Source organism: Propithecus coquereli, unplaced genomic scaffold (assembly GCF_000956105.1).
Source record: "Propithecus coquereli isolate 6110/MARCELLA unplaced genomic scaffold, Pcoq_1.0 Scaffold443, whole genome shotgun sequence".
Classification (NCBI taxonomy): Eukaryota; Metazoa; Chordata; class Mammalia; order Primates; family Indriidae; genus Propithecus; species Propithecus coquereli.
Genome location: NW_012150208.1, coordinates 158,998 through 186,357, shown reverse-complemented (window position 1 = coordinate 186,357; position 27,360 = coordinate 158,998). Strand labels below are relative to the sequence as shown.

Genomic DNA, 27,360 nt, shown 5'->3' with positions numbered 1-27,360 from the left:
GCCACATACGGAGTAGGGAGACGAGACAGGGAAGCAGCACCTTGCCCTTCACGCTTCTGTCCTTTCCGCAAACCGGGAAGGCGTGGGGGAGGCCTGTGATGGTGGACTTCCCCCTTCAGGTTTTCAGACATGGCTGTCCACTGCTTGCCTGTCCCCACAGCTCTTCCTGCAGACTCTTTTTTCCTGAGGATCCTGTTAAGATTGTCCAGGGCCACGGGCAGTACATGTACGACGAGCAAGGGGCAGAGTACCTCGACTGCATCAACAACGTGGCTCACGGTCAGTATCACACCTCGGGCCGGCAGGGGAGGAGAGGAGGCTGAGGCTGTGAGCCTGGTCCCAAGGTGACCCTGAGGTTGCAGAGAAGTGTAGAGAAGCTCGGTGGAGCTGAGGCAGCACCCGTGTGCAGAGGAGGCCCAGTCTTTGTGATGCAGCTATAGAAGGCTCCAAGCTGAAGCTGTGCAAAGCCAGGCAGAAGTCAGAGATCTAGGTCTGTGGGGCCAGTTCCACTTGGGACTGATGACGAGCTCAGAGGGTGGCGAACAGCCCAGATACGACCAGCAACGCAGCGTGTTGTCAGTGTCATGGCAGGGTTTCCTCCCGACTGACCATCTCAGGTGCCGGGCAAGGAAACTGAAGTCGGAACTCAGTCCTCTGGACGGGGCTGCCAGAGCTGATGGAAGGAAAGGCAGGCCGAGACTCAGCAGAGGTTCAGAGCAGGGGTCTAGTCCCAGACGGCCTGGGCTCAGGTCCCTGTCCCCCACTTAGTGACTCTGTGGTCTTGGGCAAGTTACTTAATTATTTGTGCCTCAGTTTGTTCATCTGTAAAATAGACATCATAATACTAGGTACACACCTCAAGGTGTTTGGGAGAATTAAGTGTGTTAATTCACGTAACTTGCTTTGAATGTGCCTGGCACGTGGTGAGCTCTCAATTTATGTTCACTGTTGTCATTATCCTTGGCCTCTGGCGCTCAAGATTATCTCCAGCCCCCACTGGCTGGTGAAGTCAAACCCGTTGACAACGGTTACCTCCCACCCCGTCCCTTTATCAAGCAGAAGGCCTCAAGAGGCCTCCTTAATGACATGGGCTAGATCGGGTATCTGCCAGAGAACCTTTTCCTTCTGCCAGAATCTCAGGGACTCCTTTTCTAGGGCTCCCTTTCCAGAACTGGCATCTCTCTCCCCGCTCTGCCTTCACGCTCCCCTCGACACCTCTCCCTCCCTGTGTCTCCCGGCGGGGCTTACAGCTTGGGGCTGGGGGAGGCCTGGTGGGACCGGCCGAGCAGACTGGCCGTGTGATGGAGGTGGCCCTCTTGCAGTGGGGCACTGCCACCCTCTCGTGGTCCAAGCAGCACATGAACAGAACCAGGTGCTCAACACCAACAGCCGATACCTGCATGACAACATCGTGGATTACGCGCAGAGGCTGTCAGAGACCCTGCCGGAGCAGCTCTGTGTGTTTTATTTCCTGAATTCTGGGTAAGTGGACTGCCGCCAGCCCCCAGCAAGAGGGTGAGACGACGACAGAGTCGCCCACGTGGGCCCAGTGTAGGGTAGCCGACCAAGTGTGCACCCCAGGAAGAGGCAGCCCTCGCTGCACCAGGCTCCTGCGCGTCCCCGCCGGGCACCCTGGTGCCTTTTCTGTCGGATCCGGTTTCCTTGTCTCTTAGTAAAGGATGCCATTCCCTCCCCTCCAGGACCATGTGGGGGCTTAATGAGCTAATACGCTCCTTTATTTCTGCCTTATGGATACAGTCAGATTCCCCTCTCTCACCTTGCTCAGTGAGGAGCAAAAGCATCAAGTGATTCTGCAAAGAAATACAGAATTACAAAGAGGGCCATTGTCTGGAGGAAGAGCACAGGGTATAGCGAGGCCCGGAGCTACAGGGGGCACCTGACCTGTTCTGGGAGCGTCAGGGAAACCTTCCCTGAAGAGGTGATGCCGAGCCAAGAGCTGACTAGGAGATAAGGGGGAGAGGAAGAAGGAACGGTACTGCCCGCTCTAGCAGATGTACTCCTGTCAAGGTTGGTCACCACATGGAACAGCCTGTGCAAAGGCCCTGCAGCAGGAAGGGGCGTGGTACCCTGGCTCACTTGAACTGAAGGAAGGCCAGTGGGGGAGAGGGGAGGGTTCGAGTTGACACTGGGGAGGGAGGCAGGACCCCACGGCTCAGGGCCCTATCTCCCAGCCAGGGAGCTGTCTTTATCCTGAGAGCACTGGGACACCATTGGAGGGCTTTAATCAGGGAAGCGATCTGGGCAGGGGGAGAGCAAGAGTGGACACTGTTAGGTGCCAGTTCAGCGGCTTTCGCTGGAGTAGCAGTGGAAACAGACGGGCAGATGATCACAGCATATCTGGGAGCACACATTACAACAAGTCGCAGGTAGTGGCGTTTAGAGTATAGTAAAGATTACTGTTACCGTTGCCGTTTGCATACTGCGTTCATCAACCCCCCACATAATTTCTAGGAGGTGGAATGTACCATTTTCGTCTTACAGATACGGAAACAGCAGCTCAAAGGGAGGAACTAGCTTGCCCAGGGCCACCCACCAGGAGCCGGTGGAGCCAGAACTGTAACTTCTCTGGGCAGAGCAGGGAGCTGGGTGCAGGAGCCAGCCCTTCCTCAGCGGTGGAGGCAGGGACACTTGCTGGCGGACTCCACCAAATGTATCCTGTGTGGATTCCAGTGACTTCCGTGTCGCCAAACCCAGGAATCTCTTTGCTGTCTTGTTGTACTCTGTCTCTCAGCTGTGATTGACAGTCAGCTCTGTCTGGAAACGCCTTCTCCCCACACTCCCAGGGTGCCGAGCGCTCCTGGATTTCTGCCAGATTCCCTGGCCACTCCTGCCCAGTCTCCTGTGCTGCCTCCTACTCCTCTGTTCCTCGGGGCTGCTCCTGGGCCATTTTCTCTCTGAGCCCTCTCCTTACGTGATCCCTTCCGTTCCCTGGGTGTTGTTAAATATCACATACTGGTGATTCCCATGCCCAGACACTGCCCACGTGTTCCAGACTCAAGGTTCTAACTGCCCTTGTGACATCTGACGAACATCTCCAACTTCACGTGTCCCAAAGACAAGCAAGAGCTGGTGGTCTTCCACTAACGCCTGGTGTGGGACCATGGCACTGTTCTCCCTGGCGCTCCCAGACACCCACCCCAGAGCTGCCCAAGAACACCGTCCACCCCCGCCCTCCACCCCATTGTGCCCAGTAAAGGGAATTACCGTCTGTGCCTCTGCTCAAGGCAGAAGCCGCACACACACGGCCCTGCACCGTCCCGCCTCGTCCATCTCCAGGATGTCTCTTACCCACCCACCTCCCTCCATCTCCGTGGCACCGCCTGCTCTCACCTGGGCACCTCCTCTCAGGTCTTCTCACTTCTGCTTTCGCTCCCTTCTCCTCCATTAGACACAGCCAGAGGCTGCCTCCTAAAATGGGAGCTGAGCCACGTCCCTTCTCTGATTAACACTCTCCAGTGGCATCACATGGCACTGAGAAGAAAAGCCAGGTTCCTTCCTAGCCCTGTGAATGTGACCCCTGCGTGTCCCCACTTCCTGCCCTGCCCTCCTTGGGCCCAGGCCTTGCGTGTCTTCTCTTGGGTTCCTGAGTACACCGAGCTCTTTTCCTTCACGGGACTTTGTGCACACTGCTTCCTCTGCCTGCAAACCGCTCCCTCGGGACCCAGGGCCACTGTTGTGTCCTCACAGAGGCCTTCCCTGCCCCTCTGTGTTGGTCTGCTAGGGCCGCCATAGCAAAATACCACTGCCCGGGTGGCTTAAACAACAGAAATTTATTTTCTCAGTTCTGGAGGCTAGAAGTCTGAGATCAAGGTGTCGGCAGGTTGGGTTTCTTTTGCGCCCTCTCTCCTTGGCTTACAGACAGCCGCCTTCCTGCGGTGTCTTCACATGGCCTTGTCTCCTGCGTACACGGGCCCTTGCTGTCCCTCCGCGTGTCCAGAGTTCCTCCTCCCATGAGAACCCCAGTCTGCTTGGGTGCAGGCCCACCCTAATGACCTCGTCTTAACCACATCACCTCTTTAAAGGCCTTGCGTCCAAATACAGTCACATACACAGGCCATTCTGAGGTACTGGGGGTTAGGGCTTTGACATAGGTTTTGGGGGAACACAGTTCAGCCCTAACACCCCCCTGTCTAAAGTAGCCCCCCCCCCGTTCTTCTCCCTTGGCCCATGTATCCATTGTAGCACTTATCAAAACAATCGCTCTTTCTTTGTCTTTTGGCTTTCATGACACGTAGTAGAATGTAAGTTTCAGGAGGGCCAGGGCCTGTCTGTTTTACCTACTGTTTTGCCCCCAGCTCCTAGCACGAAGGAGGCGTTTGACAGCTACCAAGTGATTATCTGAATGATGTCTGAGAATCTTCTTCCAGCTGGGAGGGCTCCTGCCCTCAAGGTGTCTCTGTGGGAAGCTCCTGGACACCTGTCTGAGCTGTGCCCACCTTCTCGGTCACAGGTCAGAAGCCAACGACCTAGCCCTGAGGCTGGCCCGCCAGTACACAGGACACCAAGACGTGGTGGTGTTAGACCAGTAAGTACAAGTCACGGCCCTGCCACTTCCAAAAGCCTAGGCCACAGGCTTATTGGGGATCAGTGAGGCTTTAGCTTTGGGTGCCTTAGGTAGGGAGGATGAAGGGCCTAGGCCATTGAAGGGGAGTGGGGCAGGCAGAGGACCCCAGAGACACCTCCTTGGAGGCTCTGTCCCTGGGCCACTGGGAGGGGAGGGCAGCTTCTGGGGAGCAGAGAGTGTTTTATAAGGGAGTCAGAGTTGGTCCCACAACCTTTTGGATGTTCAGACTGTTCCAACAGTAGCTTCCATGTGTTGAGTACCTGTTAGTGTAAGACCCAGGCCCGGGTTTAGAGCATCACCACATTTAAGGTGCATTAGAGTCTTGAAGGAGAAATCTCCCAATTTTACAGAAGAGAAAACTGAACCCAGAGAGGTGAAATCAGCGGTCCCCAACCTTTTTGGCACCAGGGACTGGTTTTGTGGAAGACAAGTTTTCCACAAACGGGGGTGGGGGTGGGCGGCGAGGCAGCAGCAGCGGAGCTCTGCAGCCCAGGCCTAGGGAGCGCAGGGTTCGGTGATTAGCCTCTGTCGTGCAGGCAGCAGGCGGCCTTGCAGGAAGTGCTGCTGACCCCAAGGCCCACCCTGTTTCCCAGCCACGGACTCGGGGGCTGTGTCAGATCAGAAGAGTTGGCCTCCCCCACGTCTTCGGAGGTGGGTGGACAGTGGTCAGGGCCAGGCCGGGGCGTGTGTCCCGCTTGGCCTGAGCCCACCTTCTGTGCTCCCCAGTGCCTACCACGGTCACCTGAGCTCCCTGATTGACATCAGTCCCTACAAGTTCCACAACCTGGACGGCCAGAAGGAGTGGGTCCACGTGGTACGCACTGCCCAAGTTGCAACAGGTTGGTGCCCACCCCCACGCCCGGATGACACGGTGCTGTCACTCCCCACAGGCACCTCTTCCAGACACCTACCGAGGCCCCTACCGGGAGGACCACCCCAATCCAGCTGTGGCCTATGCCAACGAGGTGAAACGCGTGGTCAGCAGTGCACAGGAGAAGGGCAGGAAGGTAACCACGTCCACACCTGTCCAGTCAATCAAAGAGTGCACGTCATCTCCGTTGTCACTTCCAGTGTGCCAGGTGCTGGGAACCCAAAGAGAAAGCAAACCGAGGCCCTCGAGTAGGGGTGGTGGTGGAGGGGAGTAAGGGGCTCAGCAGGGGGTTGTCCACTGGCGAGAGCCCGGGCAGAGACACATCTGGGTGTCTCACAGGCGGCCAGGGCCCAGGTGGGCTGGTGTGGGTATGCAGGAGATGCCACCTGGCCAGTGAAGAGTAGGGCTAGCCATGCCCGGGAGGAGGGGAGTGGCAGAGGAGAGACATCCCGAGAGCGGACAGCTGGCACGGAGGGGAGGAAGCACGCGAGGGCATGACCCGGCTGAGGGAGACCAGCCGGGCGCAGGCAGGACTCGGGGTCAGAGGACCCGGCGCTGCGCTGAGCAGCTAGGCCGCCCCTTCCCTGCGGGCTGCACGATGGGGAGGCCTGACGGGCGGCGCGGCAGAGGGGCGGAGGCAGGAGAGGCACGTCACCCATGGTGACAGTAAAGGGAGGCTGTTAGCAACTGGCAGAGGGCTTTCTCTGGAAGGCTTCACCGACGGGGCGGTGGGGCCAAACGAGGGTGTGTGATAAGGGGGGGCAGGCCCCGCAGGGGAGCCCAGCCTGTGTGTTTCAGAGGCCGTGCAGCCACTTCCATAAAACCTAAAAAGAAAATTTCTCTGGTCACAACAGGGGTAGAGGGCCAGTTTCCCATCCCATCAGCCCTTCCCTTCCCCAGCAGTGGCCTCTGAAGCAGCCCTAAGGCAGAGCACAGTTGGGAAGTCATTGCTGTAAGCAAAAGGGGTCACTGTAGGGTTTTAAACAGGACAGAGGCATTACCCCTGTTGCCCCATGGCAGATGGGCTGGAAGAGGTGTCCAGTTAGAAGGCATCTGCGGGAGCAAGACAGGCAGGTCGGCCGGGAGGCAGGTGTGTCCAGCCAGAGCTGACCAATGGGGTGCAGGAGGGAGGGGTGTGGTGCTGGTCACCAGAGAGGGGACAGGGAAGGAACAGGCTTATGGCAGAGAAATCCGTGAATCTAGTTTAGGGCATGCCAAGTAAGTACAAGCAGTCTGGAGGCATCCAGATGGTTTGAGGCCTGAAAGAAAACTGAGGCACAAACCCTCAGGTGTGATATGGAGCCCGAAGTAGGGGCTCAGCAATGGTGATGACTTGTCCTGGTTGGACCAGCTCCGAGCGGGCACCAGCGTGGCATGCTGGGCTGGTCACTCAGCACCTCTGTGGTAACATTCCCGACGTCCATCTCGTCCACAGATTGCAGCCTTCTTCGCTGAGTCTCTGCCCAGTGTGGGAGGGCAGGTCGTCCCCCCTGCCGGCTACTTCTCCCAAGTGGCAGAGTGAGTAGGTGGTCTGCCCTACGGAGGGCAGGGCTGTAATGGGGTTTCCCAACCTCTTCCAATCCCAATCCCAATCCCAAATCAGCCTGGTCCGCTAGCCAGAATTTTGAGACAAAGCCCTTAAAGAAATAATGACCCAGAGAAGACCAACCATTTGCCCAAGACCCCCCACCTACTGCTGACAGAGCCAGGATTCAGCCCCAAGATCTCCTGACTCCTGGTCCCATCTCCCTCCCCACAGCCCCCCATCAGCCATCTGTCCTCTGCCGCAGGCACATCCACAGGGCTGGAGGGGTCTTTGTCGCAGATGAGATCCAGGTTGGCTTTGGCCGAGTAGGCAAGCACTTCTGGGCCTTCCAGCTGCAGGGAGAAGACTTTGTCCCTGACATTGTTACCATGGGCAAGTCCATTGGCAACGGCCACCCTCTTGCCTGTGTGGCCACAACCCAGCCTGTGGCAAGGGCATTTGAAGCCACCGGTGTCGAGTACTTCAACACGGTAAGTGATGGCACCAGAATAGGGGAGCAACGTGGGTTCTGATAGGCCCCAGGAGATCAGCAGAGGCCCCGGGACTAGCACTGTGCCCAGCATGAAGACCCAAGACACCAGCCTTGGAGAAGTTCGGCCAAGTCAGATCATCAAAGCAGTCTGCTTTGTAGGTCTCTAAGCAGACAGTGCTCCCAGCCTGAGCGGGCACCCCCCCCACCCTTCAATGGAATCAGGGCCTGGCTGAGTCTTAGCAAAGCAACTGAGGTCTGAGGCATGAGGATCATCTATTAATATTAGGTTATTAACACATTAACTGCCATGTGAGTTGTATTTAACTCAGGCTAGTTTTGAGCCCGGGGCCTTGTGAAGCATATGTAACTCATGTCTCTTCACCATGGGCGCCCTGTGAACTATTTTTCAAGTTGCATACAACTCACACACAGAAAACAATACAAAATAACAAATTTTTCATTAAATTAGAAAGGATCATTTTGTTTTCTAAGTTTTTATTCTGTTTTCATAATAAAACACCGTGGCCCCGAGGAAAATTTTTTTTCTAGTGTAGTCAGATCAAAAACATAAAACACCAGCCAGGCGCGATGTCTCACGCCTGTAATCCTAGCACTCTGGGAGGCCGAGGTGGGAGGATTGTTTCAGCTCAGGAGTTCGGGACCAGCCGGAGCAAGAGTGAGACCCTGTCTCTACTAAAAATAGAAAGAAATTAGCTGGACAACTAAAAATATATAGAAAAAATTAGCCGAGCCTGGTAGCGTGTGCCTGTAGTCCCAGCTACTCGGGAGGCTGAGGCAGGAGGATCGCTTGAGCCCAGGAATTTGAGGTTGCTGTGAGCTAGGCTCCTGAGCTCAAGCAGTCCCCCCGCCTCGGCCTCCCAGAGTGCTAGGATTACAGGCGTGAGCCACTGCACCCAGCCCCATGCTTCTTTCCTTGCATGTTTTATAATTTTCTGTTGAAAGCTGGACATTTTAAATAATGTAATGTGGCAACTTTGGAAATCATATTCTCTTCCCTCCCCATGATTTGTTGTTGCTTTTTTGTTGTTGTTTGTTTAGGGCCATTTTTGAACTAACTCTGTAAAGTCCGTGTTGTCATGTGTGGCCACTCTAGTCTCTACTTGGTTAGCTTAGTAGGTCATCTAAGGATTGGACAGAGAGCTCCTTAATTACCTTGAACCAGTAAGCCCCTCAGCCTGGAGTTTAAAACTCCACCTGAGCCTTTACTTCCTCATTCAGAGCCTCAAAATAGCCCGTAGGGAGAGCTCAGGGCTTTTCAGGACTTTGCTGAGTACACACAGCACGGGGTGTGAGCAGATCCCTATGCACAGGAATGGCCTTCTAGATTCCCAGGAATGTATCAGAGCCTTTCAAAGCCCCCTGTAGACGTCTCATGGTGACAGAAAGCAGGTCAGTGGTTACCTGAGGCCACTAGTAAGGTGGGTGCACAAGGAACTGTGGAGCGTGAGGGAAACATTCTGCAGTTTCACTGTGAGGGGGGTCCCCCAGGTACGTACATCTGTCACATCACAACGAACTTTACACTTTAAACATACACAGTTTGGCGTGGGGTTCTTTTTTGCTCAGACCTTACAGGGCTGAATAACATGCACAGTTTATTATAAGTAAATTATACCTCAATAACGTTGACTTTTTAAAAAAAGATGTAGTTTAGAAACAAATAAAAACCTGGTCTGCAGGAGACACCGGCTCCTGCTCCTCTAAAATGCAGGTCCTGACTCAGACGCTGCGGGCGGGGCAGGGAGGTGAGCGAAACACTGGGTGTCTGAAGGGAAGCACCGCGCTGGGCGTGGATAGCCAGAAAGGCCAGGCTTGGTTTAAGTCACAGATGCAGATTTGTGTGTGTGAAGTTTCATTTTAAATTGTTAGCACCTAATTCATAACTTTAAAATAAGGCCATATAAGCCAAACAAAATGAGTCCACAGGCCGGACATGGCTCCCAGGGCCCTGCAGTCTGCCCTGGGCTCAGCCAGCAGCACTGCGAACTCATGCCACACAGAGTGGCTTCCCTAGGGCACTCTGGCACGCTGCTCCTGACCCTCCTTGAAGGGATGGGAACTAGTCCATTGCTATGGGTCTGGGCCCAGCCAGTGAGATGGGGCCCTAATGCCTCTCTTGGCAAAGACTAGCTCTGCAGGAACACATGGTACACCCTCTCCTCAGATTCCGCATCTTCTTGGGGCTCCTGCTGCACCCCTGGGGATGTGGCCTGGGTTACAGTCACATGAGCACCTAGAAAGCCAAGACAGCCTACGGAGGTCTCCAGAGAACCCCATGTACTGCCAGTGACGATGATCCCTGAGGGGTTCTGGCCCTGTGCTCTTGTCACTGCCCTTGGAATATGTGCAGCAGTTCTCCTACCCTCATCCTCCCTGGGGTTCGGCCCACTCATTCTGCTGGGCGTCTGACATGTCCTTTGTCCTTGGCTCAGTTTGGGGGAAGCCCAGTGTCCTGCGCTGTGGGGCTGGCCGTCCTGGACGTCTTAGAGAAGGAGCAGCTCCAGGCTCATGCCGCCCATGTGGGCAGCTTCCTGATCGAGCTTCTCAGGCAGCAAAAGGCCAAACATCCCATCATCGGGGACATCAGGTGAGGCTCCGGGGGCAGTAGTCACCACCTACCTGCCATGCATCATTTTCTTTCACCTCTAGCAACCTGGAATGGTGGCAATTTTTATGTCCACTTTCCAGAGGAGGAACTGAAATAGGGAGGGGAAAGCCAGGACACCACCTGAGCCCAACCTCCTTCCTCTGTCCACACCAAGGACCCTTCCATTTCCCAGTTACTTCTTCAAACTGTTTTCACCACCCTCCGGAGGCTCCTCCTGCTCTCAGCCTCCCCAGAGGCACACAGCAGAGCCCTAGTGGGCTTTCCAAAGGAGGGCTCGGTGAGGGCCCAGCAAGAGGGTGAGTGAGGACCATGGTCCCTCAGGCCTGGCCCCTGAGATATCACCTTGCCCTCCAGGGGTGTTGGGCTCTTCGTCGGTGTGGATCTGATCAAAGATGAAGCCACAAGGACACCAGCAATGGAAGAGGCTGACTACTTGGTATCCAGGTATTTTTTTCTTGAAGCAAATTGCCTTCTAGAGTAGGAGACACCACAGGTGCCTCTTTGAAAGCCTGGACCTTGAGTGGGAAGGAACGTGCCTCCCGCCTGCCCATCTGCCCACCCTCTTCCTGCACACTCTGAACCACAGACTGAAGGAGGGCAGCACCTGGGCCTGGGAGCCGGGGCAGCTGGTCAGTGGTTGTGGCAGTTCTACATCCAGTGCCTGGCCACAAAGGCTTCCGATGAGATGCAGGTTGTCCCAGCCCTGAGCGGCCTCCTCTGCTGAGAGTGCCAGAGCCAGCAGGCAGCCCTAACACCACCTTTCACAGGCTGGGGGCTGGAGAGGGGAAGCAGCTTCTTGGCAGTGACACCAGGTAGCTGTGGCAGCACCAGACACAGGTTCCCATCCCCAGAGCCACCAGTTGGGATGGGCAGGACTCCTGGTCCTGGCCTGGGTGGAGGGCGTCTGGATGAATCAGCATCTCAGGACCTCCTTCTCCTAGTTTAATTATTCTTGCTACCTACATTCCCCATGCCTACTCCTCCCCCACCACAGAAACCCCTTCTGGTGTTTGACATTGTGTCTTTATTCAAACTGTGAAATGCGCATTAACCTGTTTTTAATTCGTATAAACAGTATTGATGTAAACCTCCCTCTGCTCCTTGTTTTTGAGACTGGGCCATCCTCAGTGGCCGGCTGGGCCCTGCCTTCTCTCTGCTGGTCAGTGACGTGCACTAGCTCATCCACTCCTTGCAGGAGCCTCGGGGATTCTGGATGGTGGGGTGGGGTGGAAGCCCAGGCCCCAGGCTAAGCCTCATCTCTCACCTCACAGCCCTCGGGCTTGCTGCTGCAGTTCAGTGAGGAAATGGAACTGGGGCAGGTGTTTCACCGCAGTCACCCTGTTGTATGTGGCAGAGCCGGATTTGGCCCCAGGGCTGTGACTCCCAGGTCCAAGCCCTGTTCTTTCTGGCATGGCTGCAGTAGGCGTTGTCAGTGCTGGAAAGAGTAGAGACAATGCCCCACACCCCCAGCACTGATAAGAAACAAGAGAATAATAAAGAACGGGAGAGGAGTCACGGAGAACATATACAGTCACTGCGGACTCCTCTCAGTGGCCAGAGTACCTTACTAGGTTAAAAATGTCACTATGGAATATGAAAAATGATTCTTAGGTACAAATGATAACGTTAAAGGTAAAGCCATCTTCCTAAAAAGAACTGGAAATCAAAAATGAATAGTCCTCTGTATGGGATTGCAGAGAACCGAGGCGGCAGGAGCCTAGAAGTTACATAGGGTTCACTGTCCTATTTGCAATGTGGATGTTTTCCATATAAAAAGGAAACAATGCACACCGCATCAACCTTACCTAAAAATAGGAAATGCAGGTGGATTCCTGTTGCAGTCTAGTGCAGCCCTGTGGCCATTCTTGGCTGCTTAGAGGGGCTCCAGGGACACGTGAGCGTGAGGGGAGGCACCTCTTCTGGGGGGCAGCAGGCTCAGGGCTGGGTGCAGCGCACCCTAGGTGGGGTCACTGGTGCTGGGGTACAGGATGAGCAAGACTTCAGCAGGGGTAGTGAGTACAGTGTCCTGGCAGGAACTGACCCGTGGAGGGCTGAGGGCAGTATGACTGGAGCCCCGGGGTAGAGGCCAAGGCCAGGCTGAGGGGAGGCCCTGAGGCCACGTTAAAGGGTGTCCTGTCCTCATAGGCTGAAGGAGAACTACATTTTGCTGAGCACAGATGGCCCTGGAAGGAACGTCCTGAAGTTTAAGCCCCCGATGTGCTTCAGCCTGGACAATGCACAACACGTGGTGGCAAAGCTGGATGCCATTCTGACTGGTGAGCCTGGAGCCTGAGGAGCAGCTGCCCATGTCTCTAGAACCTCCCAGCATGCACCAGGGAGTGGGGGAGAGCCCAACAGCTGGGTCAGGGAGCATTAAGTGCAAGTAGACTGGGCCCTGCCTGGCCTGGGCCTTTTCTATTGCCGAGCCCCAGGGAGGTGGGAGCTGAGCCACCACGCAGGCTGCCTGGGCAGGCAGCAGACAGCGTGGGACCCAGGACAAGGGCAGCCAAAATCCCAGTACTTGTCCTTATAGCTACCCAGGGATGCAGGTGGCAGAAGCCTCCCTCCATACTTGAGGTTAGGGCCACCCTTGGCTACTGAGTGGCTGAAAGAAGATTTGTACCAGTAAGAACTGATTGAATGCAAAATGAAATTCCTCCCCACATTCCCAATCACCTAGGATGGTCCTGGTTGGCCCAGGGTCTCCCATAAATTCACTTTAAGGCAATCTCTTAATTACCAAACTGGACATGGCTGTGTGCTGAGGTACATACAGAGCTCAGTGAGACCCCAAATAGGCAAAATCGTATCATGGCAGGGACCAGATTTCCCTCCCACCTCTAGGTACTTCACTGCCACCCACGGATGGGCTTAGAACCAGGGCTCTGGAGTGGGGGAGGCCCAGTCCCTGCCAGACACCATCGGAGGTGGTGGGGTGCAAAGGCAGGCCATACACCTGGCTAGGGTTTCTGGACAGGGCCCGTGAGTCCTGGGAAAAGGGAGGGCTGGCTCCATGCTCTCAGGAAGTTGTCTATGGGCGAGGGTTGGGGTGGGGGTGGGACTGAAGGCATCATGTCTTCGGCAGAGAAAGGTGAGTTCTTTGTGGTCTTTTCTAGACATGGAAGAGAAGGTGAGAAGCTGTGAAACACTGAGGCTCCAGCCCTGAACCAGCCCTGCTCAGTCGAGTGTCCTCCAGGTGAGCAGGCCTTGCCTCTTGCTCTGAGACCCAGAGCCAATTCCTTAACCATCAGCACCCTCAGCAAGCTCAACCTTATTTTTCTTCAACATGTTTTTTCTGATTGAGGTCCGCTTCCCAAAAGCTAGCTTCAACTAACAGTGGGAGGCTCAGCTACCCCGGCTGTTGTCTACTCATCCCACCAAAACACTGAGCTTGCTATGCTAACAGAAGCAGCTACTTCCTCATTCAGCTCCTCCTTGGGGTGAGAAAAGACAAAACTTGTGAGGCGGCCATGGCCACGGCCACTTGGAGCCACCAGGCTTGGAGTGCTCAAATTCAGCCAGTTAATAACCCTGCCAGAGCAGGCCTGTATGTGCCAGCCAGGACAGGGCACTGTCATGCCCCCTGTTCAGCTGGCCCCTGGCATTGCCCTAGTCTGAGTTCACATTGTCCTGCTGGAAGAGACAAATCTCATTTTTATTGGTCAGTCCAGACAGTCTGGTGTTCAGGGCTGAGAGAAGCATGCCTGCTGGGGTCCCCCACCATCTTCACCCCCTAACAGCTGTCTTTTTTAGGAGGCATTTTCCTTCACTAAAGGGGGCTTATGTGCTGGGCAGGGTGGTCACTCAAGGAAGCTAGCCAAGGATGTGGGGCGCGTGTGGTTTTGCCTGATAGGATGCTGTTAAGAGATCATGGAGGATATGGACTCAGTAAGTGGCAGCTCAAAAAGGTCAGTGGCCAGGTCCTTCTATCCGAGCTGCACCCCCACAACTGTGCCTGCAGCTGAAGGAGCCTGCTGTGGGAGAAGGCCCTAATCCCAGGACACCCGGCACCCCCCACTCTGGGCAAGAGGTCTCACACAGCAGATCCCACATTCACCCAGGCTTGGGGTTTTTTTAAATTTTTATTTCAAAAGCTTGGATAGCTTCAATATCCAGGTCGTGGCAAAATCAGGACACGTGTAAAATACCTTACAATACATTAGATTCCCAAAAGGTACCAAAAAGTACAGTAAAATTAACACTTCCATTACAGGAAATGTATGACACAAATAATATAAAATTAAAAGGTGAAAAAAAGGTGACACTGGTTTCCTAAGATACAGTTTACTCTTTACAACCAGGGTCCACAGGTCCAGGCAGCAGAGAGGCAACGGGAAGCAGACCCTCCAATCTGGTTCTGGGTAACCTGGTAATAAAATCAGCCCGTAATGCCGCTCTGGGCTCTGAGACACCACACGCTGCCTAAAACAACTAGAGCTCTGGAAATAGTAAACAGGAGAGTGATTTCCGGGGGGCAAATTTTAAATAAGATGCATATGGGACAGGCCGTAGAAAGTTTGCCAAGTTAAATTTGGTACATAATTGTGTTCACTCCATATCCAAACAAAGCATGTGCGGTCAGTTGGTCGCGTGCCGCCGCCTCAGTATGGCTTATAGTTATTCTGATGGCCACCACGTCGCTGGCTCTTGCCGTAGTTTGTACTACCCTGACCTAGGGGACAAAAACAACAGTAGCAGCTAGTACTTACTGAGCATTCACCCTGTGCCAGGCGCTTGACATGCATCTTCGCAGGGTCCTCAACTGCCCTGGTCCGGGCAGGGATTACCTTCCCCACCTTACCAAGGCCCACAGCTAGAGCTCAAAACCAGGTAGCTCCAGTGGCGGAGCCAGGCCTGTCTGACTCCAAAGCCCCTGCTGCCAGTGGCTCCTGTACTCTCTGTCCTGCCTCCCCTGGGTGGATAAGCGATGGGGCCTCCCTCTCTCCTACTTACTGTAGTCGTAGCCGGGGCCGTAGCCGTAATAGCCATAGGGCGAGTAGTCGTAGCCGCCATAGCCGGGCCCGTAGCCCTGCTGATAGCCGTAGCCCTGGTTCCAGTAGTTGCCGTAGCCCTGATTCCAACTCTGACTCTGACCTGTGGGGGGAGCAGGGCACAGGGGCCCATGGACCATTTAGCGCACGAAGGAGCTAGGATGGAGGAAATCCTGCCCTTTGGGTGGCGGGGTTACAATGGCAACTCAAGCAGAAACCAGGGCGCTGCTGTTCTGATATAGAGGGGCCTAGGCCCGGCCCTGCATCTGAGAGACCCAAGCAGAGGATCAGAGGCCAGGATGCTAACTTCACTCAGGGCAAACAAGGCAGCTCACTCACTTAAATCACCCTCTGGTTGACCCCACCCTCCCTGGCAGCTTGGCCTTTAAAAAGATGCAGTTCAGGCTTTGGAGTCAGAGGGGCCTGGGATGGAAGGAGGTAAGCGCCTGGCACAGCTCTGCCCTATCCTTCTGCCCACTGCCCACGGTGTGCCAGACTCAGAGGATACCCACAGAGCCAAGACACCCTATCATGTCCCCTGCCCAGAATGCAATGCAAATGCTCCCTCTTGCCTTGGGCCCCCAAAGCCACATGAGTAAGAAAGACAGGGCTCTTCCATTCCAAGGGACAGCAGCAGCACAGCCTCAAGCACACAGCCTTGACCCAGGAAAACCAAGCCTACTCCCTGCCTGCCCACCCCTGCTGCACAGCACCAGAGGGAGCCCCAAGACAGGCATGGAAGGCTCCATGCAGGCAGAGAAATGGGACCCGTCTTCATCCAGGTTCTCTTCATCCAGGTTCCACTCACCTCCACCGCCACCACCACCGCCGCTGCCTCGGTTCCCCCGGTTGCGGTTTCCACGGCCCCCAGAGCCATACTGCTGCTGCTGATAGACCTCTTTGGGCTGAGCCACCTTGATTTCACACTAAAAGCCGAGAGGACAGTGGGTCAAGCCAGTGGAGCAAGCTCAGGACAGGGACTGTGCACGAAGACATGCACTGCAACAGTCAGGAGATAAGGTCCATTTGCTCAAAAACACACATGCTGGGGTAGGAGACCACGTTTGGGCTAGAAGCTCTTGGAACCACAACTAAAACCAGAGGCCCTTCTGATGAGAACCTTTCCTGGGGATGGATGATCTCAACCCCAGGGCAGCTCCACGTCTGTCTGAGAGAGGAACAGCTGGCACCACCTTGGTCCTACTGGGCAAGAGGGTCAGACAAGACTGCTCAAATGAGGGGCCTTAGATAAGAAGGTGGTCCTTACATGTTTTTCTTTTTTTACAGAAATTCATCTCACCCAAATACTCTGTTGAGAAGGTGACCCTGACCTCCATCTTGCAGATAAAGCTCTGAGGCTCAGGGTGCATGAGGGTACCCACACCCTCCTCCACTGGTTTGCTGTTGGGGTAGGCCAGATGTCCACATCTCCCCAGGTCCCAAAGAGTCAATTTCCTTTTGGCCCAAAAATCTGCCCACTGAGGGCAGGATGGGAACGGGGACTGAAGTACTCCTGCTTAAATACATCCCAACACTGTATTTTTAAACAAAGTCCCCTGATACACACTCCCATTAAACATAACACATTTTACATTGTATCCCCACATAAACATAAGCCTTTAATTGGCAAATTACCCCTACCAAGTGATACAATCTGATGTTTTCTATCATACTGAATTAAAAACATGAATACAACCAACTAAATATACTTATTTCTAGGACTACCAGCAGTTTTACTTAAGCCCCACCTTAGAGGCTCTTCCCATCCATTTCCCATTATCGCACACACAAAAAAAGGCCTCTCTGTATCACTGTCCACTGGAGTACCAACTAATGCCTCACTTGACTGCCCCGGAATTTTCTGTTACACTTAAGGGCCTAATCCTAATCCAATCTTTCCAAACTCTCAATCTGGATGGAGGCTTCCAGGAGCCCCACCCTACCTGTGCCACCTTATCTGGCTGCCAAGTCCTACACAGACACAGTGCTTGCCACACCCTGCCACAGCAGGCCACACCCTCCACTCTAACTGCCAGCTTAAAGCCTTAACTACCTTCTCCCTGACCAGAGTCCAGGGTAGAGCTGCACTTCTCACTGCACAAGACTCCACTCATTTGAAAGCACAACTGGCCTTGGATTTAAGCAGGCCAGGACCCTGGAAGCTCTCTGGGAGGGATCTTGCCCTGAGGGTAACATTGATTAAGCAGTGCCCAAGGGGATGGAAAAGGACAAGAAATGTGGTTGTAGAGCCCCTTCCCAACCCTGCTCCCTTCTCCAAAACAAACAAAATCTGGTTATAGAAAAAGGCAGAAAAATCCTGGAGCAAGAAAAACCTTCACCATAGAGGCAAATCAGTGAGTTGCAGAAGTTCTAGAATCTTTTGAGATCTTAGCTGGGGGCCTAATACACCCAGGACTCTAAGATCTAGAACACTGTCACCTCTAGCTTTAAATCAGAAGCCAAAGAGGCCACTCAGCACGCTCTAGTGACAGAGGCCACCTTTCCTCTCCTGTCTCCCCGCACATCCTGTATATTTACTGGCAGTCCTCCCAGCCTGGGAGCTCTTTGAAGGACGGCAACACTGTACAGGGCAGCATACACTACACAGAAACAGTAAGGTCTGGCTAACCTGGAGAACCCTCGCTCCAGGTGGCCCAACCCCTAACCCACACCAGCAAGGGCCAGCTCTCCAGTAGCAGGAGGCCAGGCACACAGAGCTAGGGACCTTACCTTGCTTCCACTGACAGTATGGAACTTTTTTTCCAGAACCTTCTTCACAGGTTCTTCTTCTTTAAAGGTGATAAACACAAAACCTCTTCTCTTGTTCAACTTTGGATCCATTGGAAGCTCAATGGCCTCAATCTGCAAAAAGCATAGGCAAACCTCAGGACCACTACCCCCAACCCCAGGGTATACAGGAAACTCACAGGAGAAGAGACCCACTAAAGGCCAGAGAGGGTGAAAAAGCAGCCCTGCCCAGGGCGCCAGGCAGCCACCGGGCAGCGGGCAAGTCACTCCAGGAGCCACACACTCACCTCCCCAAACTCTCCAAAGTACTCCCTGATCTTTTCCTCCGTAGCTTCAGGATTCAGACCCCCCACAAAGATTTTCTTCACCGGATCCTTCTTCATAGCCATGGCCTTTTTAGGATCAATGACACGGCCATCCAGCCTGTGCTCCTTCTGGTCTAGGACCTGTTGCAACAGAAGAGGAACAGGTTCTAACTCAGCAGCATGACCTGGACAAGGCCCTTCTCTCTGAGCCATAAAGACAACAAAAGACACCAGCACAGACACACAAATGCATTTCATCCCCTCAAATTTCTACCCCAGCTTGACTTCCCAACCCAGTTTTCTTCAAATCCCAAGTGTAGCTGGTTTGCCTCAACATCTATAAATCAGTCCTCATCCCTGAGCCTTTGCCCATGCGATGTGCCCTTCTTCCTGCCAAAGCAGTCCCAGCTTAAGGCCCATCCATCTACGGAAACAAGCAAGAGGAATTCAGAACCCAGGCTGGAGGCAACTGCTGGGGATGGAACCCTCACTCCACCCTTACTATGTGATCTCCTCTACTTCAACTTGGCTGGGCCTTAGGTTTTTGGTTTTCCTGTAAAATGGGGCTAAATGCCCAACTCATAGCAATCTTGGCTTCTTTTCTAATCTTCACAATAACATATTCAACACAGTGCCCAGAACAGGCACATAAAAAGGTAACGGAGGTAAACTATGACCTTCCTGAACCACCCCAGCCCATAGTCTCACTCCCAACTTCATCTATATTTTTATCTTTCAAAAACAGGAACTTAATTTCTAACCTGCTTTTCCCAAAGCACTCAACCACACACAGAGCACACAAACTCGGTATCCTGTTATAATTCCAATCGTCTCCACCAAGACTGCTGATTTACAGTACCCAGCTTACCTTCTCCACACTGGCTGCGTCTTTGAAGAGGATAAATCCAAACCCTCTTGACCGTCCAGTGTTGGGATCCATTTTTATCGTACAGTCAACGACCTCCCCAAATTTAGTAAAATAGTCTTTTAAATCTTTTTTGCTGGTATCCCAACTTAGGCCACCGACAAACATTTTCCTGAAATGGTAGGATGAGACACATGGCAACAAGTCTTATTATAAGCTGTGATCTCAGGAAGGAATGGCCCTCGCAAAGCTTTCGCTGAAAAGCTTACAAAGCCACTGTCCTTGAAGACAACGTCTACAGCCCCCTTAGAGTCTGCATCGTTGAAGGATGTCAAAGCTCCACTACCCTTCAAACTCAACTCAACCTGAACCCTAACGCAGCTTAACAACACTGTGAAGCCCCAGGCTGTGCAAGAGAAAGGAAGGACAACCTCGCCAGGGCCCACTTGACTGCTCACAGCTGGAAATTCAGGCGTGCCACAACCATGTTTTCGAAAGGCGTCTTCCCTACCTCCCGAGAACTCTTTTCAAGGAACTTGAGATTTCCTGGGGCCGAGACCGCCCTGGGTTCAGACCATGACTCCGCCCCTCGGCAGGAGGCGGGAGGCCCGGGCCCGGGCGCGCGCCAACTCCGCCCACGCAGCCCCGGCGCAGCCCCAGACTCGCGGCGCCCCGGGTCCGAGCGCTCCCCTTCTTCCGGGCCGCCCGCCCCGGCGCCTACCCCGGCCCCGGCCGCGGCCCTGGCCCTGGCCCTGGCGGCGCGCTAGCGGGCCTGGGGCGGCGCCAAAGTCGACCCAACAAACTCCTGCGAACTGCAGAGCGAACGGCGGCGCGCGAGCCGGCCGGCCAGGCGCGGGGACCGGTCTGCCCGCCGCCCGCAGGCCCCGCCGGGCCGCCGCCCCTCCCCCCGCCGCGTGGCGCCAACAAAAGGCGGCCCCGGAACAAAGGCGGCGCCCCCGGCCGCACCTACCCCGCGTCCTCCTCGTTTTTGCTGGCGTTGATCTGGTCACCCTCGGCGCCGTTCTGATTCCCGCTCGGGGGCGCCGCGGTCCCGCCTCCAGCCCCCGCCACGGCCCCGGTCGGCGACTCGCCTTCGGCGGCGGCCTCGTGTCCGTTCTCGGTGGCGCCGGTCGTCTCCATGGGCTGCTCCTCACCGGCTTCCGACATACTAGGCCGAGGCACGGCGGCTCCTGCAACGAGTGGCCACACGCGGCGATAGCGCGTCAGGCCGGCGCGACTCGCGCTGGCGCTCCCGCCCGCCGCCCGCCGCCCGCCGCTCGCCGCTCACCTCGCCGCCGATGACGCCGCGCGGCCCGCTCGTCCCCACCCGCCGGGGAAGGCTCCGCGGGCTCGGCCGCACTCGAGCCTGCGCTGCTGGGGCCTCGCCTCCGTCCGCCAACGGAGCCGCTCCGACCGCGCTCCCGCCTCCTTGGCCGCCGCAGCACAGAACCCACCGACCCCAAGCCCACCCCGGGCTCGCGCGATGCAGCCGCCTGACAATGCCGACTCGTGGCGCTCTTTATAATGCTGGGGGCCGGGAGACACCTCGCAACAAAACGCATGTTGATTGGCTGAGCCAGCCCGTCACTCAGCCCTGTGCCGCTGTCCCATTGGTCAAGACGGCGCGCGCATAAAGATCCGGGCGGGCTTTGTCCTCATTTTAGAACCCGCGCGAGTCAGGGCCCTGCGAAGGGTTCCTGAGGCCAGGCGGGGAGATGTGTCTTGAGCGATCAGTAGCCCCAGCCTAGCAGCGGGCGGGCCCGAGCTGGACCCTCCTCTCTCTAAGGCAGCAGCCTCTCGCCCTGGTGCACCCCATCCCAGCATTGGCGGCCTTGGCCCCCCCATTTCCCAAAAGAGGAAACTGGAGCCGAGGAAAGTCTCCCAGCCCAAGGTCGCCCCGCTGGAAGTGGCAGATCCCGGGCTTCCAAGATGGGGCGAGTGGGGTCCTCCAAGTCTTCCTCAGCACGGGTTAGAGTGATCGGAATGGAAGCCACCGTCCTTAACGTTGCTGCCCTTTTGATCGCCTTCCCCAGAGACCGGGGGGTGGGGGGTTCACCAGGTGTCTGGTGCCAATGGTGTTTCTCAATCTTAGGTCGCTCCGCACCGCCTTGAAAATTAATGTTGCATTTACACTTTCGTTTACTCAAAATTTTTCCTTTGAGTTAATTCCTTTGTTTTTGTTGAAACTTATTTTTAACCAAAATATATCACTCGTGTAACCATAAGGTTTTTGGAGAGTTTGGCAGGGAGGGTGGCTAGTTCTCTCTTCCTAATCCACAAAAATACAAAATATATTATTATATTTATATCTCCTTGATCACCAAACTTGAAAGTCCTGGGTAATCTCGTGATTCCTTTTAATCATATGGGTGGCAGCCCCCAAACGGATGTGGATTACAACCTACGAAGCCCAGGCATTAACCAAACAGCAGCACAGAACACAAGTGGCTAACATTTCTCCCTGGCTTCCTGCAGCCAGGCCCAGTGTGGCAGCCAGGCGTTCTGTTTTCTCTTCTTGTGTCCTAACAACCCCATAGGAGGTGGTAACATCACCAATTTTAGATGAGAAAACTGAAGCCCAGATTGGTGGCCCAGGAGAACTCCACCTGGCCAGCAGAGTTGCCTTCAGGATGAAAAATGTTTCACGTTTTGAAAAAATATTTTCAGACTTTTTTAGAAAAATCTGAAGATTTAGCCACCCTGCACTGCCTTTCCCCCAGGGCAACAGTCAACTAGAACTGGGGTACCCATGCCCAGCTGAGCAAGTGCACTCTGGTTCACCCCAAGGCCCACATAACCTCTTCACACTTTCGGGCCAGACTCCATAACTAGAAGTGACATGTCTCCACACAACCGTAGTCATGTCACGGAAATCAGGTGGTAGGGCTTCCCAGGAAGTCTCTAACAAACTGCCCACCCCCTCCTGCCTCCAGCCCTCACCAACCCTCAGAAATAAGGGTCGGCGGGAGATGATGTGCACAGCTCCTTAAGTAGTGAAGATAACTCAGGAAATTAAGTTCAAAGTCAAATTCTATACATGCAGCTCCAGGACATCACTGAGGACATAAATTCACTTAATCTTCCACATGGTTTCCTTTAGCACAACTCAGAAACACTTTCAATGATACGTGAAGTCTAAGGATAACATTTGAACATGCTTCACGGTTTGCAATATGCATTCACCAACAGTGCTTTATTGGGGCTTCAAAATAGCTTTGTGCAGTTACCTATATTTTATGCACAAGAACACTGAAAGCACACAGCTAAAACTATGGCCACAGAGTCGGCATTTTCAACTTCACGTTGGGGATTGTTTCTAGGGCTCCTGGCTACTGTGGGACACGATGTCTCTGATCTTCTGAGGTCCTTGGTCTAAATTAGATCTCCCATTGGATTAAATTATTCTGAGAAAATGCTTTATAAACTATGAAGAACTGCACACAGGTGGGGGGCAGTCTCAGCACAGAATGCCTTTATATTGCACCCGGGAGTGTTTTCTGCCAGAGGCAGGGCACCAGGCTGCTTGGAAACAGTAGGAAGTCCCTTTGACACAATCTTGACACGATCTTGTCATTGGGCCCCAGTTACAGACCCTGAGTGGAGGGCATCTTCCATGACAGTGAGGTACTCAAGTCAGCAAGGAGCTCAGTTACTCCTGAAAACCCTTAAGAGGTCTGCAGAGTACAGGACCGTAGCTTTGGGGATCAGGCTATCTAGCAATATATGCATAAAACGTGTATTATCTCTATCGGCTAGAAGAGGACATACACACAATGCATTTTGATAGTTTTTTTAATCACATGAACTACATGAAATAATTTTTCTCTCTTTTTTTTCCTTTGGCTGAGCCTCCAAGGCGGAAGTCGCACTAGTTAACTAACACACGGTGCCTCTGCTGCGGCCGCCTTCCACCCCAGCACTTCCCGCACCCCACCAGACCAGCTCTAGCCCCTGCTTCAGGGCCAGCTGACCCCAGACTCTTATTCTAGCCAGAGGAATCTTTCTAACATGCAAGTCAGATCTTGTCACTGCCTCTGTGGGAAAGCCCTGGCTGACTTCCCAGTGCTCTGAGGATGAAGTCCTAGTCCTGACCTCGAGTGAGAGAGACAGTTGGGGCTTCCAGAAATCCATACCACCCCCTGCCATCCTCCCTTGCTGTGTGGTCTGTGAGTGGAAGGGTTACTTCTAGGCTTGGGCTGCTGAGACTGGGGGCCTCCCCCAGACCTCTCTTCCCCTGGAGACCATGTGCTCTGCATGGCAGAGCTACCTTATGGAGAAGAACTGTTCAGCCCATGTCAGACTTGACACGAGCTAGAAATGAACTTATAGTGTGTCCGGCACAGAGATTAGAGGGTTTTTTTCCCTCTAACGGCAGCTTAGCCTGACCATTCCCAGCATGAGCCATCCCAGCCACATCTCATTGCCACTCTCCACTCCAGCTGTGCTGAATTTCTTTTCTTTCCTGGGACTCACCAACACCCTCCTGCCTCAGGGCCTTTGCATCTGCTATTCCCTCTACCTGTTCCCTCTTCTCCAATTTCACCTGCCTACTCACACATCTGTTGCAGGTTGAATTGTGTCCCCCTAAAAGATATGTGCAAGTCCTAACTCCTGCTACCTCTGGCTGTAACCTGATTTGGACATAGAGTCTTTGCAGATGTAATAAGTTAAGATGAGGTTATACTGGAGTAAGGTAGGCCCTTAATCCAGTGTGACTGCTGTTCTTATAAGAAGAGGGGAAAAAACAGAGACAGGAGCTGGGCGCTTTTGCTCACCCCTATGATCCTAGCACTCTGGGAGGCCAAGGCGGGTGGATCGTTTGAGCTCAGGAGTTCGAGACCAGCCTGAGCAAGAGCGAGACCCTGTCTCTACTAAAAAAAAAGAAATTAGAAAGAAATTAGCTGGACAACTAAAAATATATATAGAAAAAAATTTAGCCGGGCATGGTGGCACATGCCTGTAGTCCCAGCTACTTGGGAGGCTGAGGCAGGAGGATCGCTTGAGCCCAGGAGTTTGAGGTTGCTGTGAGCTAGGCTGACGCCACAGCACTCTAGCCCGGGCAACAGAGTGAGACTCTGTCTCAAAAAAAACCCCCAAAAAACAAAAAAAAAAAACAGGGACACACACATAGAAAACACCACGTAATGACAGAGGCAGAGATTGGAGTGATGGTCTATAAGCTGAGGAATGTCAAGGATTGCCAGCATCGCCAGAGGCTACGGGAGAGGCAAGGAAGGACTCCCTCTCCCACTTGAGCCTTCGGGGAGGACCACGGCCCTGCCAACACTTTGATTTTGAACTTCTGGCCTCCAGAACTATGAGAGAATAAACTCCATTGTTGCAAGCCACTCAGTTTGTAGCACTTGATTATAGCAGCCCTAGCAAACTATACAACATCCACAGACTTCTGCCTTCTCGTTCTTTCATGCCCCAAGGAAGGGCCACTCTCAGAGCAAGACCACACAGCATTGAAGCTGACTATCGGCTCCATGAGGTCCTGCACCAGGTCCGTCTCCTTCACCATAACTCAACCAGCGGGCATGCCAGTGCCTGCAGAATGAATAAAAGATCTCTTTCCCCAGGGTTACAAACCAGCACCTTCTGGACTAAAGCCGACTCTTGGACATGCCTGCTTATCCTACACAGTATTTTAATCTAATCTTATTTATTTATTTATATGTAATAAATAAATTTATTTAGCTCTGTCGCCCGGGCTAGAGTGCCGTGTCATCAGCCTAGCTCACAGCAACCTCAAACTCCTGAGCTCAAGCAATCCTCCTGCCTCAGCCTCCTGAGTAGCTGGGACTATAGGCGTGCGCCACCATGCCCTGCTAATTTTTTCTTTATATTTTTAGTTGTCCAGCTAATTTCTTTCTATTTTTTTTAGTAGAAATGGGGTCTTGCTCTTGCTCAGGCAGGTCTTGAACTCCTGGGCTCAAGCGATCCCACTGTCTCAGCCTCCCAAATAGCTGGGACTACAGGTGTGCACCACCACACCTGGCTAATTTTTTTATTTTTGGTAGAGACAGGGTCTCACTCTTGCTCAGGCTGGTCTCAAATTCCTAAGCTCAAGTGATCCTCCTACCTCGGCCTCCCAGAGAGTTAGGATTACAGACATGAGCCACAATGCCCAGCCAATATTTTGATTGTTTAAAAAAATTACTTGACAACATTTATAAATTATGACATTTCTACAAAATGTTATGTTTCCAGATACCTTTGGAAAATTGTTAGGTGAAGTCACACTGGGCAAAGTCTTATGTATCCACAATCAGCAGGAGCTGAGTTACACTGGCCCCCAGCAGAGGAGACAGGTGCTGTCCAGCCGACCCCAGCCCCTACCAGGTTCTGATGTCCTTCCAGACCTCCTAAACTTGTTCTCATCGACTGGAAGCATCTGAGATATCAATCCCAAAGCAGACCTCCATGAAGTTCAGCTTCTTTGTCTTTAAAACAGGATGACAGCACCTGTCAGTAGTCCTTCAGGGATCAAGAGAACATGATGCCTGGTGTAAATGAGCTGCTGTTACCACTAAGGACAGTAATCACAACAGAAGCATCCAAGGGAAGACTCCTTTGTCTACTGAACTCCCCAACATGTCTCAAATAGAATCTTCAAACCAGACGAGTAAGATCTGAAGAGACTCACCCCACGCCCTGCTTCAGGCTCAGAGGCAGCCTCTGCCTACCAGAGGCCAATCAGAAATGGCTAGAACATCATTCTGGAATCAGACCTCAATGGAATATGTGATTCGCAAACAAAACCCTAATCCTCCCAGTTTGCTTGGGAGCTCACAAGGCTGCATGCACAGTGCCCCTGCCTGGCTTCATGCCACAATCCCCTGCATAGCTTTTAAAACTTCAGACTCGCAGGCCCCTAGGGCTGGACTCTCATTTTTATAAAGCATTCTGGGCACCAGGCATTGGGGCAGGGAGAGATTTCAGGAGCCACTACTGCAGATGGGGGAGCACGGGGCCTACGAAAGTGGAAAATGGACTCTCCCCTCTGAGAGGCAGTGGCACTTGTTTCTCTTTATGCATCAGCACGGCCACTAGGTCAGTGACCTGGGGGACACTCTCTGAGCCTTAGTTTCTGATTCTGCAACAATTCATCTATTCACTCATTCGTTCACTCAACTGAATTGTTGGGGCTTCAATTGCCAACAACATGCCCATGACCCCCAGGACAGACCTGTTTTCTGAACTCTAAACGCTCATGCACAACTATCCTTAACATCTCTGCTGAGTTGTCTCCAAGGCCCCTCAATCTCTGCATGTACAAATGTGAACACATGATGTTCCCCCAAATCCAGACCCTCCCTCTACTGGGGCTCTTGGCCACAGAGAGTGCCTCTCCCATCCAGCCACCCATGCCAGCCAGGAGCACGGTGAGTCGGCCTTGACGCCCCGCCCTCCCTCACCTCTCCCATATCCAATCTGCCACCTAGGCCCGAAGTGCCTTTCTTACTCTGTCACCTGCACTCAGGTTTGTGCACTGCAGGAATATTAGTCAGGGCACGCTACACTGTGGTACAAAACAGATCTAAACACGTAATTCCACAGCAAAATGGAAGAGTGTTTCTTGCAGATTAACAGTCCTGGGTGGAGTCCAGGCCAGAGAAGCAGCTCTCCTCCACACCGGCTCCCAAGAACTCAAGCCCCCACCTTGTGGCTCCGCGCCCCTGTGGGCCTTGTCAGGTGCAAGTGGCTGGCAGAAGGGGAACGCGGGAGCCTGGAGCAGCGAGCATAGGAGTTGCTATGGTCCAGGCCTGAAAGCACACACGTCACTTCCACTCACAGCCCGTTAGCTAAGCTCTGTCCTCCTATGGCCTCGTCTGACTCCAGGGGACACTGAGAAATGAGCCCAGATGCTTGCACAAGGAAGGCGAGGGCACACTGGGTGCATGGTCCTCACCACAGCAGGCTTTCAGTACATGCGTGCGGATGACAATGAAGGGAGATAGCTGAGGAAAGCTGTCACTGAGTCAGGTGGCCTTCAAGGACCTTCACAACCACCTGTCCTGCATAACACACTGGCCACCCCTGTCCCAAGTTGAGCCTACTTGCCACACGGTACCACATCAGGGAAGCACAGGGGGACTCAGAACTGAGCCAGGGAGGGAGGTGGGACAGGACAAGGTTTCCCTGAGGAGGCAAGTCCTGGGCTGCGTCATGAAGACGGAGCAGGGGTTGTCCAGGCAGACAAGGCCAAGCGAGCGTAGGCTCCACGCCTGAGACAGCACGCGCGGTCGGAGACCTGCAGGCTGCCCGCAGGACAGAGAGGAGCTGAGGCCAGATGGCTGGGCAGGGTTTTTTTTTTGTTTTTTTTTTTTTTGAGACAGAGTCTC

At 53.8% G+C, this 27,360-nt stretch overlaps 2 protein-coding genes across 4 annotated transcripts; one reads left to right on the top strand and one right to left on the bottom strand.

Moving 5' to 3' along the window:
• Positions 1–16,756, top strand: PHYKPL (5-phosphohydroxy-L-lysine phospho-lyase). 2 transcript variants are annotated; one of them, XM_012654677.1, is made up of 12 exons: positions 1–279; positions 1,323–1,482; positions 4,472–4,546; positions 5,312–5,399; positions 5,476–5,592; positions 6,892–6,974; positions 7,247–7,472; positions 9,928–10,082; positions 10,458–10,547; positions 12,249–12,379; positions 13,220–13,299; positions 16,382–16,756. In XM_012654677.1, the coding sequence occupies exons 1-11, from the start codon at positions 99–101 to the stop codon at positions 13,267–13,269; spliced, it is 1,356 nt and encodes a 451-aa protein (XP_012510131.1). In that variant the 5' UTR covers positions 1–98; the 3' UTR covers positions 13,270–13,299; positions 16,382–16,756. The 2 variants fall into 2 exon arrangements, with proteins under 2 accessions (XP_012510131.1, XP_012510130.1); XM_012654676.1 differs by lacking the exons at positions 10,458–10,547; positions 13,220–13,299; positions 16,382–16,756 and having other exon boundaries at positions 73–279; positions 12,281–12,373.
• HNRNPAB (heterogeneous nuclear ribonucleoprotein A/B) lies at positions 14,149–20,562 on the bottom strand. 2 transcript variants are annotated; one of them, XM_012654678.1, is made up of 8 exons: positions 20,301–20,562; positions 19,983–20,202; positions 19,016–19,184; positions 18,130–18,288; positions 17,825–17,956; positions 15,903–16,020; positions 15,057–15,197; positions 14,149–14,775 (listed from the first exon to the last, which is right to left on the bottom strand). In XM_012654678.1, the coding sequence occupies exons 2-8, from the start codon at positions 20,177–20,179 to the stop codon at positions 14,705–14,707; spliced, it is 987 nt and encodes a 328-aa protein (XP_012510132.1). In that variant the 5' UTR covers positions 20,180–20,202; positions 20,301–20,562; the 3' UTR covers positions 14,149–14,704. The 2 variants fall into 2 exon arrangements, with proteins under 2 accessions (XP_012510132.1, XP_012510133.1); XM_012654679.1 differs by lacking the exon at positions 15,057–15,197.
• Positions 20,563–27,360: the final 6,798 nt, after the last annotated feature.